The sequence below is a fragment of the Schistosoma haematobium genome, chromosome 4 (genome assembly GCF_000699445.3).
Source record: "Schistosoma haematobium chromosome 4, whole genome shotgun sequence".
Classification (NCBI taxonomy): Eukaryota; Metazoa; Platyhelminthes; class Trematoda; order Strigeidida; family Schistosomatidae; genus Schistosoma; species Schistosoma haematobium.
The window spans coordinates 21,720,106-21,737,578 of NC_067199.1; the positions used below are offsets into that span (position 1 = coordinate 21,720,106).

Consider the following 17,473-nt stretch of genomic DNA (forward strand, 5'->3'; position numbering starts at 1 on the left):
TTACTTGCTTGATAAATAACGCATTATTAAAATATGGTATATTGCTATATTTGTTTACTTATTCCTTAGGTAACTTCATTTTGACTATTGTTAATACTACTGTGATTTACTAACTATATATACACAGAAACATTAATTAATATTTGTGCCTTGTTAAAGTAAATAAATTATTTGATGCCATATTATTAGATGAAATATTTTAAATATTTCGATTTTGGTCTTTAAAAACCTAAAGGGAACTTCTTTACTATAGGGATTTATGAACATTATCGATTTTCATAATTTATATCGTAGACTGATCTTACTTAGGACACTATTAAGAACCACCTAGGTCGTCTCAGTATGAGGCTCCTCAGTAGAGCGCACCTACGACCTCGCCGGGGGTTAAACCCAAGACTATCATGTCGCGCTACGGGTTTTGAACCCTTAAATCACTAAGTCATCATCCATTAGTGTACTTTTATGACTTCAATGATTTCGCAACATTATGCAACCATCTTTCGATGACGTTGATGTGTAGCTCTTTCACACTATCGTTTTTCTTCAATTTAATGAACAAGGTGGTTAGTATTTCTTGGATTATTCAAGATCTCTGTCTGATAAGATAAATAAGGTCTCATTTCTGTTCAACATGGTCCATCCTGAATATGGTTTACAAGCAGACAAAAATCACAATTAACATCTAAGGGTGTTATGGTAATAACTGGAATTAAAAATTAAAAAAAAATATATTAGACTAATGTTTTAAATAACAATGAAATACCTAACATATTCGCCTTTTCAAAGAGAACACTTTGTGATATTTTTTCAGCACTAGCTTTTTATTTGTTAGTCGAGGCGTTTAATTGAAGATTTTTCATAAATTATATGCTTCTTGTGATATGATCCATCTTTTTTTTCAAGTTGACAAAAATTTCACTTTTATTTAGTGTACAATTAAAGTGTAACTTATTCGGAAATCTGGTTTCGTAATTTCGATTTTTGAGGAAAATAGGGGTTAAATTCATTTCGACATTAAACAGACTACAATTTCATGTACACCTTATTTAAATGTGATACCTATAATTATTATGCTGTTTATTTATTACTAAACAGTGTGTTAAAGTTGTTTCCTTATCCAGGTTTATTTAAGTTGATTATTTTCAATATTATATTTTTAGGTTTTTCGCATTGAGTTATTCAACTGTTCAGCGTACTTAACATGTCAGTCATGTTTAAAGGCTCGTGATCCTTATTGTGGTTGGTGTATAGCAGAAGGTCGTTGTTTACTGTTTCACCAATGTCCTTTAGCAATGTCTCATGTAAAAACACTTAATGATCTCAAAAAGAAACGATCTCCAAACAGGTATGCTGGTAGCGAATATTCCGCATTGGATCGAGTTTATTGGTTACACTATAATACCTCTACCAATAAGTAAGTTATTTCTTCATGTAACAATCATTACAACTCTCTTGCTTTCCTTTTCCCTTTCTCTCTCTCTCTCTCTCTCTCTCTCTCTATATATATATATATATATATATATATATATATATATATATATATATATAATTAGTTATTACTCATATTTAGCTTCAAATTATGCCGTATGATAAAAACTGATCATTTCTTTGAAATTCAACTGGTTAGTTTCCGTTTCAGAAATTTTAGGAAATCTACCTCGGTTTTATCATTTAAATCTTGTAATTCTTATTCATACAACTGAGTACTGCTACGAGTATGAAACCAGTTATTACTTCACGGTTTCCCACATCCTGGAAGAATACTTCATGAGTTATCTAAAAAAAAAATCTAGGTTAATGATGATCTTGACTACCTAAGAGCGTGACCTCAGAGCCCAAAGGACATCTACGTGAAGTCGGTTATATACAGCGTTTTTGATTAGTTTTAGACAATCTAGCTCCCTACTCTATGATCTTATCTCCGGAGACAAAAATCCGTAGAGCAAGGAGACGTGAACTACCCTTAAGGTTGGTCTTTTCTAGCCTCTTTTTTCCATTATAAGTAGGCAGCATCGTTGCGGATATTGGTTGTCTGAGGAAAACACCTTAATACTGTCACAGCCCTATGCAGTCCGCAGTACAATTTCAACCTCAGACCACGAGTTTGCTGCTTTTAGTCATATCGCTTTCCAACTGACCTAGTTGACGCGATAAGATCTAAATGAACAACTGCTCCAGTTAATATACTTCAACTGTGTCATCATGATATGGAATCCTGACCACCTTGTCAAGGTAGGAGCTACAGTTGGGATTCATATAAAAGTTATAAACTACCTTTATTATTTTTGTGTATTGCTATCACTAGTTTGAATCACGTCACGTTTAATCCTTATTTCTTTTGTATTGTCTTGTTGAAATATTCGATTATAGAATATCGGTTCATATGTTAATTGCATATCATTGTATATAATGAAACAAATCATCAATAAGTCCACATTATTAACTGATTATCTGAAACTATTGGATTCCTCCATAAAACAATATAAGCACTAACTAATTTCACCAAAAATGCACAATAAGTATGGAGCAGTTTGCTTTGAAGAACCAGTAGACTCCTAAGATTATGAAACGCTAATTAATATAAACGTTTTCTCGTACTGGTTAAAGCGCTAGACATTCTGAGTTGGTGGATATGGAGGATCCACCTAGGGGATATATATATATAAGGACGAATCGCCAATTCATGCTTCTTGATGATGTGTAAATTTGTAATTCAAACGTTTTTCACGTGCAAAATTGCAACAATTCTTTGTCAATAACTGAGAAAGTTTAGGTCTGCAAAATGTTACCATTGTAAAGGAGGTCATTAGTAGGAAGAATCTATATTGTGAGAAGTTACAATGTACTTTCATGATACATATACATAACATTTAGTCATCCATTTGCATCTTTTAGTGTGTTTCGCAATCTGAACTGTCTTCTCGTCTGGTTTTCAAGTGTCCTTCCTACACCGTGCTTTTGCTGTACTGAAAATCTCACTGTTACAGCTTTGACCTCATGTTCTGCTACATAATACTTTCAAACAATCTTGTAGGTAGTGTCCACCACACTAGTCTAATGACAGATTTAGACTAACTTTCCATACTTCCACATACACACAGATACTGTTGCTGAATTAACTTATCTTGATTATAATTTCAGAAAATTTCTAAGTAACATAAAAACAAATTGACTCAAACTGAAGACATATTGTCTAAACATTTCGTAGATGTGCTTAAAACAGTTTATGTCTTAGATAATCCAATGACAAAGTGATGTTTACTAGAACTATGTGATATATACTGGCCTTAATATGTTTCGTAAAGTGATCGCACATTAACTTAGATATTCAACTATGAGAAATGAGAGTCAAACTAAAATATAAGGAAAAGTGGAGATAACAAGGAGAAAAATTATAAATCACACCATTTTGAATATTAACATCAAATCAGTATTACCAGGGTCGGTTTGATAGTGCAAGTATACATTATTCTGAATAGCCAAAGGGGTTGAGTTGTTGTATTACTAAAGCTTCAACGAACCTAAGCATTCGCTCTAGTCAAATTTGATACTAAATAAGGAAGCGTGCGAATGAAGGAAGATAGGCTTTTGTCGTCTGTTCCTGTTGGAGCATTGAACTTTGTTTTTGTAGCCATTTAAGTACATATTTAACCAGCTTTATTTGCAAGTCATGATTACCTCGTAATATGTATGTATGTCTACATACATGTAAATTGGTAAACACAACGGGATATAACGCTATCACTTAAATACTACGTGATTATTGTTTTTCCAATAATAATGGCCTTGACCGAATAGTACATGCTACTGATGACTAGTATGAGCCGTCGTTAGGGCACAATGCTCTTCGACTTACATTTGAATGACAGAGTAATGCAAATATTCTTTTTAGATGTCAGAAGCAAAGTGGGTCTTTAAATATTACTTCGGCTTTTTCATCTGTTTACAAATTTCAAAAAAATTCCATTTAACAACTTCGCTTCAGACTTAACTTTAAGGCTAAATCCAGTAGATTTACTAAGTACTATTTCTAACATTTCTATTTTGCTTTCATTCAGAATAATAATTTTTTTAATTGTCCATGATTATTGCATGATGCAAGGATGCATATAGATTCTGATTTATGTGGCTGTTGCCCGTTTTATATTTATAACAAATGGTCAATCATTAACATCTTCAGTCATCAAATGATGACCACTTTTCCCTATATGCTGGCGTGGAAAAAATACGTTTAAGGCAGTTATGCTCTATTATTTCTTGTGAGTGTCTTCCGAATTCCTTGAATGGAGTTATTTTTTATTTATTTATTTCACCACAGATGCCCAGTAATTAGACAAGTTAGTCCGCCTGGTATTCAAATAAGTATAACCCCAACGGTTACTTATGCAAAGGAGAACAGTCAATATTATCAGCAAAACATAATTCTGAGCTTGGATTCATTTCTTTCACAGAACCTCCCTAATTCTGACTTTCCAGAAGAATCTCTTTCCAGAAATCAACCTCATCAAATAAATTCCTTTGACGATTTCGAGAATTCCCATCATCCATCATTAGATAAAAGTAGTATTGCTACGAGCTCTCAGTTGTTTTGCAGTTTTCGAGAAGCACCAACATCAGTTCTTCAAATGGAATCCTTGATCTCTGGAACTATTTCTAATTTTGATTTAAATAAAATTTTGTTGAATGTTACACGTACACCACTTCTCACTAGAACTGTTGCCATGTTGTTTTACTCGTCTGGAAAACCTATAGAAGCTCACTGCTTGTCTCCAGCCACAACACGATTACCTCAACTTAAGGATGATAAAGGTAAGTGAAAAACGTTTTAAAGCTACGATTGCTGTAATTTTGGTATCATGATCGGACAATTCCCTAAAAGTCCTGAAATTTCTCTGTTTTATGCAGTTTCGGATAACTGAATGGTGAAATAAAGTTAATTTGCTAAATATCATTTTGGTTTGGGATAAGTACGCTAGTATATTTAAATGTTCTGACTCATAATGATTTAACATATTTGAGGCCAGATTCGAATAAGGCAAGAAAAATTGAGCGGACTCGGACATCGCTTAGGGTAAACTCATCATCATCAAGCTCAGCAAGAAAACAACGGTGATCACCATCTCAAACTAGTCATATTATCTAACCTAAAAGTGAAATTTTGCCCCGTCTAACCAAACAAGTGCACCATTAAAGTCTGTTTACTTGAACTCAGGGAATCGTGTAGTGAACTACGTAAAATTCTTATCTTGTAAAACATTGGATAGTGTTCATCTGAGATGTCCACTACCATGGATCTAATCGAAAGTTTCTGTAACATCAGAGATAAAAGTAACTCTATTCACTGATGAATTCTGAAATTCATCTTCTCTTTAGATATATTTTTTTGTTAATGTATATTATTCTTTTCAAACTATAGTTTATAATGTATAATGCATAAAAACGGTTCTATTCTTTGTCTTCTTTTAAACTTTGAATACCTTTCATATTTCTGTTGCCTATTCATTCACGTTCCTGTTTGTTTATTTTTACGTTTCATTGTTATTAATCATTTCGGTGTGTTATTCCAAGTGTAATAGCTTAATGCATTTAAGAATTGTTTAATATTTCACATTATTAATCTTCTTACAAGAATATATTCATAAGTGTACTTTCTTACCAGAAAAATAACCATGTTTAGGATTTAATCTTCCTTTGTCTGTTTATCACTATAGTAGAGCTTCAAAGTGTTTGTATGAGTGTTTCAACTATTTCTACCTAATCTGTATACATTGAAGTTTTCAAACATATACATAAGGAATTAGATGGCACTTAATAGATTTTTTATCCAAAAGCTCTCATCCCTACTAAAGCAATATTAAGAAAGTTCTCGTTGATATCCTTTGTTGTTAGGGTGAAGTGTATGAGTATTATTTCTACATTGTCTGTATTTTCAAAAGAAAATATCCCTGTACTACTGATGTTATTAATGACAATATGAGTGAACCTGACCACAAATATTTTATTTGAGTAGTTGCCTAATTTGTATCATTTTTTAGATCAGTCGTAATAGTTCATATTAATTTAAAGTTAACCTGATTGACCATTTTGTTTGAAATATTTTCCACTTACAGCTTCTGTACCTTTGTTATTATGGTTAGAAAAAGTAAGAACAACTGATGTAGATCCTGATAATGTTGGTGCACTTGCACCTGCTTTATTTGCTATTTATAATTGTTCTCAACTTAACGATTGTCAGTCTTGTACACGAAGTCGTTTTGTATGCGCTTGGTGTTTATTTGAAGATCAATGTGTCCCCGTTTTTCCAACATTATCACCAGATGGACAGATAACAAATAGTGTGTGTAAAGATTCTTCTCATCTTTACTCTAAATCTTATGAACAAATTAATCCTCCATTTGGTATTATTCCTCCTGGTCATGTAAGTAAATGGCCAAAATTTATTCATAGTTCCTAATGTTTGTTTGCAACGATATTCACATATATGTATCATGTTTAAAATGCCTAATTATCCACTCAAATCACGTATTCGTAAATTCAAAACCAACTTCATAGCACACTTTTTGAGCTACGTAACAAGTTACAGATTCTCTAATAAACAAACGCAAATAGTTAGAACTGTGCTAAGCGAATATATATAATAAAATAGCACTATTTACCTTGATAACATTTGTTTAAATCTTATTATTTTCTTTGCTTCTCACACCATTTGTAGAAGTTGGTTTGGATTTTCTTAAAGTAAATATAACTATATTATTGAATGAATAAGTCAAGAATTATTCGGGAAATTCACATTTATGTTCATTGGTTAACAAAGGCTTAATGGGAATCAAAATGCTTTTAAATTCTATGAGTTCTAAGCCATCTATACGCCTAATATCATTAATTAATGGGTTATTTAGGTTGATTTCATCACCTTTCCAGCTCAGACTACTATGTATTGTTATTTCCTACGTGATCCGAAAATCCCAATGTGATAACATAGAAGATTCACAACGGAAGTTCATACTGTCATCAACAGTCGTTTTAACCCAGCCCACAACAATTGAGGAAACAAAAAAAACGAAGATATTTTCCTAACAATAACCAGTGATAAAGGTGTCAGTATTTCTAAAAAAAAATACCGATATATTTTTAAGACTCAACCAATAATAGTGTCTGTCTCAGGACTACAAATTCAACCTTATGCACGCTATTTAAAAGTTCCAGAATCTTTATAGAATAACTTTTCTCTAATTCTGATCGAATTTCAGGGAAATACTGTACTTCTCAACATTATTTTGCTAGTTAAAATTTAATTGGCACTTGTTTATTCCCTGTTATTCTCGTAACTTTATCACTTCTTGGATTTGCAATAGGCTGACGACTGTCCAAGTTTCAAGGGATCTCCCCAAAGAATCACATTGACTAGTGGTTCATCGCTTACTGTTAACTTCTATGTTTCGAATGTTCAGGTATGTAAATTGTTTCTCACTTGTATGTGGTTAGTCTTAATGATCTGTGTTACTTTATCAAGATTGTAATCGTTTTCTGCATCACATCATAGAACACTTCATACATGCTTTAAATGATAAGAATTCATTGGACTGTTATCAACTGTTTTTATTTTTAATTACAATTGCCCAGCTCCACTGCTGTTATTTTATTTTGAGCTATGAATTATTGTTTCCTTGTTATTAACCTTAAAATAATAAGAACTAAAAAAATTATTCATTCTATTGCATTAAGAACCTGTGATCTTAACTTTCAGCGTATTTGGTTACTTTTATCGGTTGCGTTCAATTGCTTAGGTGATATTTACTTTTATTAACTATTTTGGTTATTACATCTCCGATCTTGTTGGTAATTGTTTTACTTTCTAAGATAATATAAATCCATTTGGGAATATAAATTAAAGATTTTATTCTGTCAACTGGATAAAAAGTATAGGTCAAACAATGAAAATAGTCAACAAGTTTACAAAGAGAACATTTTTTTTTATACTAATGATCAATGGCTGTTAAGCTAGACCAATGTTTATGAAATATTATGCCTCAGATAATTTTATTGTAATGACCGCAAACATTTGTGTCTATATGAGCCATTCTATTCACAGTTGTTAGCTACTTAGTACCATCTTGCTAAGCTTCAAAACCTGTTCAATTAATAAAAGTCGATAAATATTTTGTACCATATTTGTAATATTAGTTTTAATTTCGATTGGTTTTTGTGAAGGTAAATAGTCGTTTCACCAAAATCTGATTCAGTTTTGATCAGAAATAAACAGTAATATAATACACACTCGTTCTGATGAAATATTAACTGTGTCACTGATATACCTTTTAACAGTATAAATTAATAAATCTTCCCTGCTTCCTGGTTTATTGAATTCGCCTGTAATAATGTTTTCTAGGATTTATAATATTTTTATTCCAATCTCTAAGATACTCTGATCTTGTTAATTATAAATGTTAGTTCTCTACTTTAATGTTCAATCTATTAAAAGAAGCACATCATTTTTAAAAACAAATATTAACTAATTACTGGTAATTAACTTATACGTATTTAGCAATGTCTTTTATGTTAATAGCTAATTTTCGTTTATGTCATCAAATGATAATTCTTTTATAGAAACAACAAATTGTTGGATTTAGTTGCTCAGAAAACTGTACAAATCAACACGTTCGTGCTTCATTTAACCCATCTAATTCAACCGTGTTCTGTCATATAGAAGTGGTATGATTAATTTATTTTTTGTCTTTTATAGCAAATTTTTTTATCAAATTACAAATACAGTGTATACTGTAAACATTTTAAAGACTTTTTTTTCGTACAGCAAAAAGATTTTTATTTAGATAGCTCCATAGTACTACTAAATTTTTTTATCGATGGGCATTTAAATGGACGAATTAATTATCATCCTTAATCGAACTGCATAAAATTTTAGATCCTTACTTTGTTCAATTCCACTGTATAGATAATATTCTGTTGATCATTAATCTAATTGAACTCGTTGACAGCTTAATGTTTATTAAACATTTTAATTTAATTTATCGATGTATGTTTTGACGGTTTTTGTTTTGGTGGTATTATCAAGCATCATTTATTTTTATCTTTCATTCTCAGTGAAGTCAGTTTGATATTAACAAAGTGGATTATCAAGTTATTTTCCATAGTGTAGATGTTTGATCAATGGAATTGAGATAAATCAAAGAGTGAGTGAGAAAAGGCATTTAAAAATCCTCGTTTATTTGACATCAATTTATTTGGCATTTAATTACAAATACGGCTGTGAAGCTTCAGTAATTAGTATCGTCAGAAAGAATATCTCTTTGAATTACTTTAGTATTTTTTAATATCACAATGAGTTCTCGTTATGATTGAGTTAATAGCTAAATAATTTTCCGTTATGCACATTATTGCTAGTAAAATATCCAGTTGTAAATAATCTTGGTTGATTAAGTGATGTCCTGTTCTCATGAGTTTGTACTTACTGTGTTATACTAGCCTGTTAAAAGTATATTATTTAACAAAACTTAATACAATACAACAAATGGACCTATTTTCATGTCCTACAATAGATATATTTAACCAATTTGTTTTTTTACCTACTTCAGTGTAGTTCCGTTGCTTGTTTTTGCGATAATGCAAACTTATTACTCTACTATTTGAATATGAGATACAATCCTCATTTCACCATATTCTCTGTACTACTGACCCTTTTATTATCAACACTTAACTGTATTTTATACTTTGTCCAAATTTTGTAATCTACCAATCATTAGATGAATCTGACCGAACACTCAAGTACTCGTCTGCTAAGTAACAATGATATCCAACGATCACATGATACAGCTGTAATTTGTGGCTTAGATCTTTATTGGCACGGATTGAACAGTCGTGATGCAAAAGGCCATCGTATGGTTAACGAAGATCAAGTTCAAGGTCAGTTACTTTGTTTTATTGGTTTTAAAACATTGTTGATTAAAACAGCGCACAGGGTAAAATCCATACCGAAATTCTGTGTGGTTTGTTTTGGGTAATTAATTTTTTAATTATTTCATGCCCATAGATTTGTTCGTATCCATTTTCTGGGTCATATTTCTGGCAAAATGAGTTGCATGTAGCAGTAGTATGTACTCACTATATTATTTTCTGATATAAGCGTTATACAATCAAACCACGTATTTTCTATGTTCAGATGAGTGTGATTTCAAATGTTTGTGAACAGCCTACCACCTAATACGTAAACTAACACTGACTGGTTACTTCTGTTTTTTAAAAGAAAATAATATCCTATAACTATTGTGTCACTCATACGTTTGTTCTTTTCCTATGTTTTGGTTTCAGTGGAGGTTTATGCATGCGAATGGTTGGCCGAATACTGTGATGAATGTTTAGATCTTCCTCCCCGATTTGGTTGTGGCTGGTGTGTTTATACTCAGGAAAATATCCATATTAATGACTATGAGAATAAAAGCATACTAAATGAAGGCAAATGTCGTACTCAGAATTCATGCGTTACACGTAAATATTTCAATGGTTCTGCAGCTGTACGTCAGCATTCTTTTCGTCCGGGCGATGTCTGCCCAGATCCTGAAATCCTAACTGTAAGTCATAGAGAACAGATATTTAACTTCAAATGTGTTCTTTCAGCTTTGGTATGTCTTAAATATGTTGGCTATATAAAAAACCCTACTAAGTAGCAGATATTTACCTATTAGAGTTAAATGTATTTATATTTCTGTAGTAGTTATACAGAAAGAAATTATCCCAGTGTTGCCCTTTCTAGCCGAACTTAGTTGATGAAGCAAGTAGACCCGTCTGGAGAAGAAGCGTACATAGAAGCCCATCACAATCACCGGGGCGTAACAGTCTTTTCGTAGTAGGTGTTTTGTTCGTTGACCTAGTTTCGTGTCCGGTGATCGCTGACCATCAATATATCACGCAGCAATCATTTATTAAGCCTTTGTGTGTAGGAAGTGTCTTGTCACATCCCTTGAATGGACAGTGGTGCAGATTGTTTGCTGTTTCTAGTATGTGTTTTGGTAACTGGTGTTCGTTTGAGTTGTTGCTTGGATAGATTATGTGTTTTGTGCATGTGTTGGATGAAATAGCGATATAGCCATTCTGCAGTCTTATATCTTTTGTTGTGATCTGTTAATAGCCATATGTGTCGATCTGTTCGTGTAGTGATTGTAGTGTTCTGTTCGTGGTCGTTTCTCAAGTGCCTGTTAATCTCTTTAGTGTTGGCGAATAGTCGATTGCAAGGTTCGTTTTGACATTTGTATTGTGAATTCTCATTTTCGGATTAGTCTCAGATTATGTTTTTTTTTGTTTATTTTAACTTTACCCGGATTGTTTAACTAGTTCAGTGGTAGTCTCCCTTGAATCTCATCGCGGTCAAGGCTTAGTTGTCGTATCCGGTTTTGTTTTGAGGCCTTTTGTTGTTGTTTGGGTCACTTATTTGACTTTTTAAAGACCGTACTTGGTGTTCTTTTTTGTAATACCTTAGCTACTCATGATTTCATTTAAAATTTTGTTTTCTTTTAATAACTTCCGTTTGGATTATTCACATTGAAATCAATTATTTTGAACTGAATGTTTAAGAACTTAAAGGGAGAATTATTTTTAAGCAAGTTTTTAATATGATTGGAATCAGGATTTCCTCACGATATCTGAATATTGGAATCTAACTAATCTCTTATTTTAAATATGTCAGTATTCAAAACGTGATCGAGAGGTTCTCTATTTTCTTGAGATTTTGGAAACAGAATTACTCTAAAATTGGAGATATGAAATTTCTTCTGTTAGTTAAAGATTGTGAAGATTGTTGAGTTTTGAACTCAAGACCTTCAGTCTCGTGCGCAAACATTTAACCTCTAGACTTCTGAGGTTAAGCATTCATGTACGAGATCGAAAGTCCTGGGTTTCAGCCCAGCATTCGAGGTTGTGGATGCGCACTGGTGAGGAGTCATATACCAGGACGAAACGGCTGCCCAGTGCTCCCGGGTTTCCAATATTGGTCTGACGTAGATTTGTTCATCCCGACCGAAGCTGCTACCTTGACGCGGTGATCGGGCTTGCCTATCGTGATGACCCAACCGAGCTATATTGGCTGAAACATATGTTCCTGTAGGTCCTACCATGCCAGGCAGGTCGATTGGAGAACGGTAAGACTAGAAGCAGCAACTCAAGGTCTGAGGGCGAAGTCGTACTGCTGACTGTAGAGGGGTGTGACAGCAGTAAGGTGTTTCCCTCGGACAACCAGCATCTGCAGCGATGCTGCCTTCCCACAAGGAGGGGTAGGGTTAGAAAAGGTCGACCCTAAAAATGTCGCACCTCACCTTACCTCACGGACTTCCGTCCCCTGCGGTAAGGCCCTTTGAAGAACGGAGCTAACACGTCAAAAACCTTCCACAAAAAGGCCGTGTGCGACCGGCCTCAAGCAGTTGTCCCTTGGGCTCTGCGGTCACGCTCCCAGGTCGTCAAGACCAACACTAATCCAATTTCCTTTTCAGGTTCCTCAAGAAATACCCTTCCACGGTGTGGGCAGCCGGGAAGTGACATCAGCCCTCATACCCGTAACAGCACACGAGACCAAGTTGGTCACATTCAAATCCTTCCTACACCTCCTAATACCTCTCTTATCTCCATGACTAACCCTCCTCACGTCTCTTTATCACCTCGCACCGCTAGGGCAAACGATTCGAGTACGTGGAACGCTATTCCTGGTCTCCTGAAACCACGCTCTAAACTATACGTAGGAGCTTTTAACGTTCGAACACTGTGCTAAATAGGACAGCAGGCTTCTTTAACTAGGACTTTAGAATCCCGCACCATCGATGTGTGCTGCGTCTCCGAAACGCGCATACGGGATCCGAGTAGCATCATTCATTTGACCTCACCATGCCAAAATAAAGAACCGACTCGATTCACACTTCGTGTATCTGGAAGCCCTGATTTTGCTTCCCGTGGCCTCACCAGCGTAGGAATAGCATTGAATCCTAGGGCAGAACTAGCTCTCTTAGAGTGGATCCTGTTAGGATATACCAATAATTATCATGTTAAGTCTAATGGTGTCCTTGGACTTTAAATGGACACTCCCTATTGGTCAGTATTTATTTCACTTGTTAAATATTGTACAAATGTTGTTTTCTATTTTATGGTACGATGTGGTTTGTTTGGTTGGTATATAGACAGAGTATGTCTGAAATATAATGATTCATAACTCAGAGGCTGAGACTTGCGTTCTAGACTCAACTGGCTGGGATAGACAGGAAAGCAGGGCCTAATCGGGACTCTAGGTCGTTCGTGCGTGTTTTACGTGTCATTGATCCGATCGACAATTACGCTGCGCTCTTATCTGCAGTCACAAGACACAACAGATCCCAGTAGACAGTCGTTTGTGCTCTGTCCGACTGAACGGAACAGGAAGGATCAGAAAAGATAGGGACACTCGTCGTCTCTGCCTATTCTCCCACTGACGGCAGCTCAGATGCTGTAAAAGATGAGTTTTATAGAAAGCTTCCCGGCCTTCAAAAAGCTAGGCGCTCTGATGTAATAATAGTTGCTGGCGACTTTAATGCTCAAGTAGGTAAACTAAGCGAAAGGGAAAGACGCCTAGGTGGATCTTATAGCATCGTGGCTCAAAGAACAGATAATGGTGACCGTCTGTTGCAGCTATGCTCAGATAACCGCCTCTTCCTTGCAAATACTAACTTTAAACATAAGGAAAAACATCTTTTAACATGGCGACCCCCTAATTCGTCCCAACGTTGGACCCAAATAGATCACATCGCTATCAGCCACCGATGAAGGGGCTCGATAGAAGACTGTCGCTCATTCTGGAGCACATGCTTAGATTCAGCTCATGCTCTAGTACGAGCGCGTATCTGTCTGCATCTTACTGGACGTAGGAAAGACGCTGTAAGGAAACCTCTTAGGGTCATACTTAATGACAATCAAGCTAAAAGTATATTTCAGGAACAACTAGGAAAACAGTTAGGCAGCCATGTATATGATGCCCACCCCGAGGCAACATGGAATGATATCCGAAAAGCTGTCGAAACAGCAGTGATATCTGCTAGTAAGGTAAACCATAAGGTTAGGGAGAAACACTGGATCTCAGCAGCATCTATCGCACTGATAGATGCTCGGAAACTCATTCCACTTGGCTCTGAACATAATGAAGAGCGGAGTCAGCTTAAGCGCAAGCGGACAAGAAGTCTACGCAATGATCGTGAACAGTGGTGGGTAGCGAAAGCAAGAGAGATGGAAAAGGCAGCGGCAATAGGTAATAGCAGACAGTTGTTCAGACTTGTTAAGGAAACCGACTGTTAGCGAAACAATCTCAGAGAAAGACGGACATATACATTCTCAATCCAGGAGATTGGATCGATGGGCAGAACACTTTAGGGATCAGTTCAACCGGCCTTCAGCCACACTTCGGTTTCCCACGATCTCCAGTCAACCTGAATGGCAAGTTAATGTAGGTCCTCCGTCTCTTTACGAAGTTGAAAAAGCCATAGGAAATCTGAAGCGAGGGAGAGCAGCAGGCCCTGACAGATTTACTCCTGAGATTTTTAAGGATGGTGGTTCAGTATTAGCAGTGAGATTAACTGAGGTCTTAGGTAGAATTTGGGAACTGGACGTAATCCCATCTGACTGGTCTCAATCACTGATTGTGCCAGTCTATAAGAAAGGACAAAAGTCCTCTTGTGACAATCACAGAGGAATCAGTTTGACAAATATAGTGTCTAAAATATTAGCTTCAATAATACTTCGACGCCTAGCCAAAGCTCGTGAAGAGCAGATTAGAGAAAATCAGGCTGGTTTTCGACCTGGATGTGGTTGTAAAGACAAGATATTCACACTACGTCAGGTTCTAGGACATAGACATACGTTCAGACGCCACACAATCGTAGTATTTCTCGACCTTCAGGCAGCATTCGACTCTGTTGACCGTGATGTTTTGTGGCAGTGTTTGTCACTGAAAGGAGTACCAAAGAAGTACATCAACCTTATAAAGGCTCTCTACTCGAACACAACTGGTCGAGTGAGAGCTTATGGCGAACTGTCATCAGAATTGATTACCTCAAGTGGTGTTCGTCAAGACTGTCCCCTGATAGCAACCGATGGTTAGAGACCCTGAATGACATGGCTCAAAATCGTTTGCAATGGCGCAGATGCATCCACTCTTTGTGTTCTCCCAGATTCTAATCTTCTAAATTCTTCATGTCCCTTTCTGTTTTTTCTCTTTCCAAATTGATTTCACTGGATTATAATCTTTGAATAACATCTTCAAACCCTAATTTTTCTGATTACAGCTTATAATTTTACTACATCTAGCACTACGGAATTTGAGTTGACCACTGCATCTCTGTGCTAAGATGGTGTGGCAACTCGAACTGATGTACGTACGTACGAAGTTCTACGTTGTTACTGACTGACTGAGATTTGTTCATAGTTTCAATAAAATTCCTTTTACCATTCATAGTCTTTTATTTATATATTTGTAGTTTATATTTAGGTTTGTTTTCTTATCAATCATGGGACAGTTTTTCGCTGATCGCTCTTTAAATCCTCATCCGCTTTCTTTGCTTTTCCTTCAACAATTAGCTTTCCCCGACTAATGCCACTTTGACAGGACAACCGATACTTACTATTACTGGTAGAAATCTGGGTCGTAGTGTATCTGATATAGTAGATGTCTTTTTGGATCTTCAATCGAAAATTCAATGTATTGTTTTATCGGAAACATATCAACGTTCACATAAATTTATGTGTAAGCTTGTTACAGCACCTCATTTATCACTTCCTGTTTCTGGCAAATTAAAGGTTGTGATAAGCAATAAACGATATGAAGTGAGTAGTGTTAATATATAGAAAAATGAATCAATCTGTACGATTAATCTTTTCTAATTCTATCAAATTATGCATAGCCTAGCTACCGCGTAAAAACGATGAAATCGACTCATAAATATGTGGTGTATGCTACTTTTGTCGACAGACATAAGTAGTATGTAACCAGTCGGAAGTGAAAAACTTAGCATCAGAAGACTAAGAAGATCGAGTTGAAGAGAATAGAAGGGAAAATAGAAAGAAATTATGGACTGGAAAAAATCATACAGAATGTGAAGGAAAAATAGTAGAAATTTACAAATGAAGTATTCAATGTATGGTTCTCATATCTTACCAAGAGTTTCTTTAATTTAGTAGTTAAATGTAATTGCTTGTCCCCACCTGTGTTCTCGTCCACTACATATATATTTATGAAGTCCCTACCTACCCTACATAATAGTGCAGTCGGTTTCCTCTTAAAAATAGAATGGATCATTATATATTACTTTGAATATTATTGGAATTATAGCTATTAACAAAGTTTACTTAAATGTGTTAATTTTACTCATATATATAGTCTGTTCATGTTCTTTGCCAAAATGTTATGTCAGGTAAATCATATTTTCTCACTTATCTTTAGGCATTTTCACCTGTTTTTCACTTCGCTGTTCCTCATTTAATACATGCCACACCTCACCGTGGACCTAAAGCAGGTGGAACACGATTATATTTATCAGGTACTAACCTAAACATTGGGAGGCAACGCGCTGTTTATTTATATCTCCCAACAATCAGTGGGACAAGTGATGAATCTTATCAAGATAGGTTTTCAGAATCTGATGTTCATGTGAAATGTGAAATTGAACAGTAAGTTTCATACACAGTTGTTGCTCATAAATGTGTATATTCATGTTACTTTAATGTCCGAAATGTCAGCTTGTATCAAAGTAGACATAACGACTGTTTTAATTGCTGCATTATAATACGAATGACAAAGGAAAATAATAATCTGTTACTATTTTCTTTATGGTTTTTTAACTTGAAGTATACTGGGATCCCTCTATCACATTCACTGACAGATTTACAAAACATTTATTGTTTTATCTGTCTTTTTATTCTTTGGCATCATATCAAAATTTTATATCATTGTATTGGAGATATAAAATAACTCTTTACAAAATAAACAAAAGTCTATAAATGACCAATGAACTACTGTCAAGTTTTCTGATACAAATAAAATTTCAATCCAGATGCTAGCAAATATCATAAACACTAATTTACAGTATTTGTTTTTGTATTAGAAACTCGATTGACCTAGCTGCATACGAATAATATTAAATTGTTTAAGGCATATCAGTTCTAAAGTATATCCAAGTGTTCTTGTTAAACATTTCAGATCGATTTCAGCAATATATTTTTATTTTAGCGTTCATTCATAAAATTTTCGTATAAATTGTTCATTCTTCTAAATTTTATCCTTAGAATTTAAAATTTGTTTCACCTTCATCCGGATCCAGTTATGTTGGTAATACTTAATGTTTATATGATGTTCTCTCTTATAGTTTTTTTCTTACATTTTATGCTACTGTATCCATCTAAAGATTTTATTATACATTAGGTATCCTGTGTTATGTACTAAATTACAAATACTAAC

The 17,473-nt window shown here is 34.7% G+C and overlaps 1 protein-coding gene across 1 annotated transcript in view; it reads left to right on the plus strand.

Annotated features, from left to right (window-relative positions):
* PLXNB3 (plexin b1) overlaps positions 1 to 17,473 on the plus strand; it is an 82,531-nt gene that overhangs the window by 15,971 nt on the left and 49,087 nt on the right. Inside the window, exons 7-15 of the mRNA XM_051208202.1 lie at positions 1,161 to 1,414; positions 4,319 to 4,809; positions 6,111 to 6,418; positions 7,356 to 7,451; positions 8,608 to 8,712; positions 9,762 to 9,921; positions 10,327 to 10,586; positions 15,598 to 15,843; positions 16,460 to 16,686. Of these exons, the coding sequence (XP_051066508.1) occupies positions 1,161 to 1,414; positions 4,319 to 4,809; positions 6,111 to 6,418; positions 7,356 to 7,451; positions 8,608 to 8,712; positions 9,762 to 9,921; positions 10,327 to 10,586; positions 15,598 to 15,843; positions 16,460 to 16,686 (2,147 nt within the window). The remainder of the gene's footprint in view (positions 1 to 1,160; positions 1,415 to 4,318; positions 4,810 to 6,110; positions 6,419 to 7,355; positions 7,452 to 8,607; positions 8,713 to 9,761; positions 9,922 to 10,326; positions 10,587 to 15,597; positions 15,844 to 16,459; positions 16,687 to 17,473) is intronic.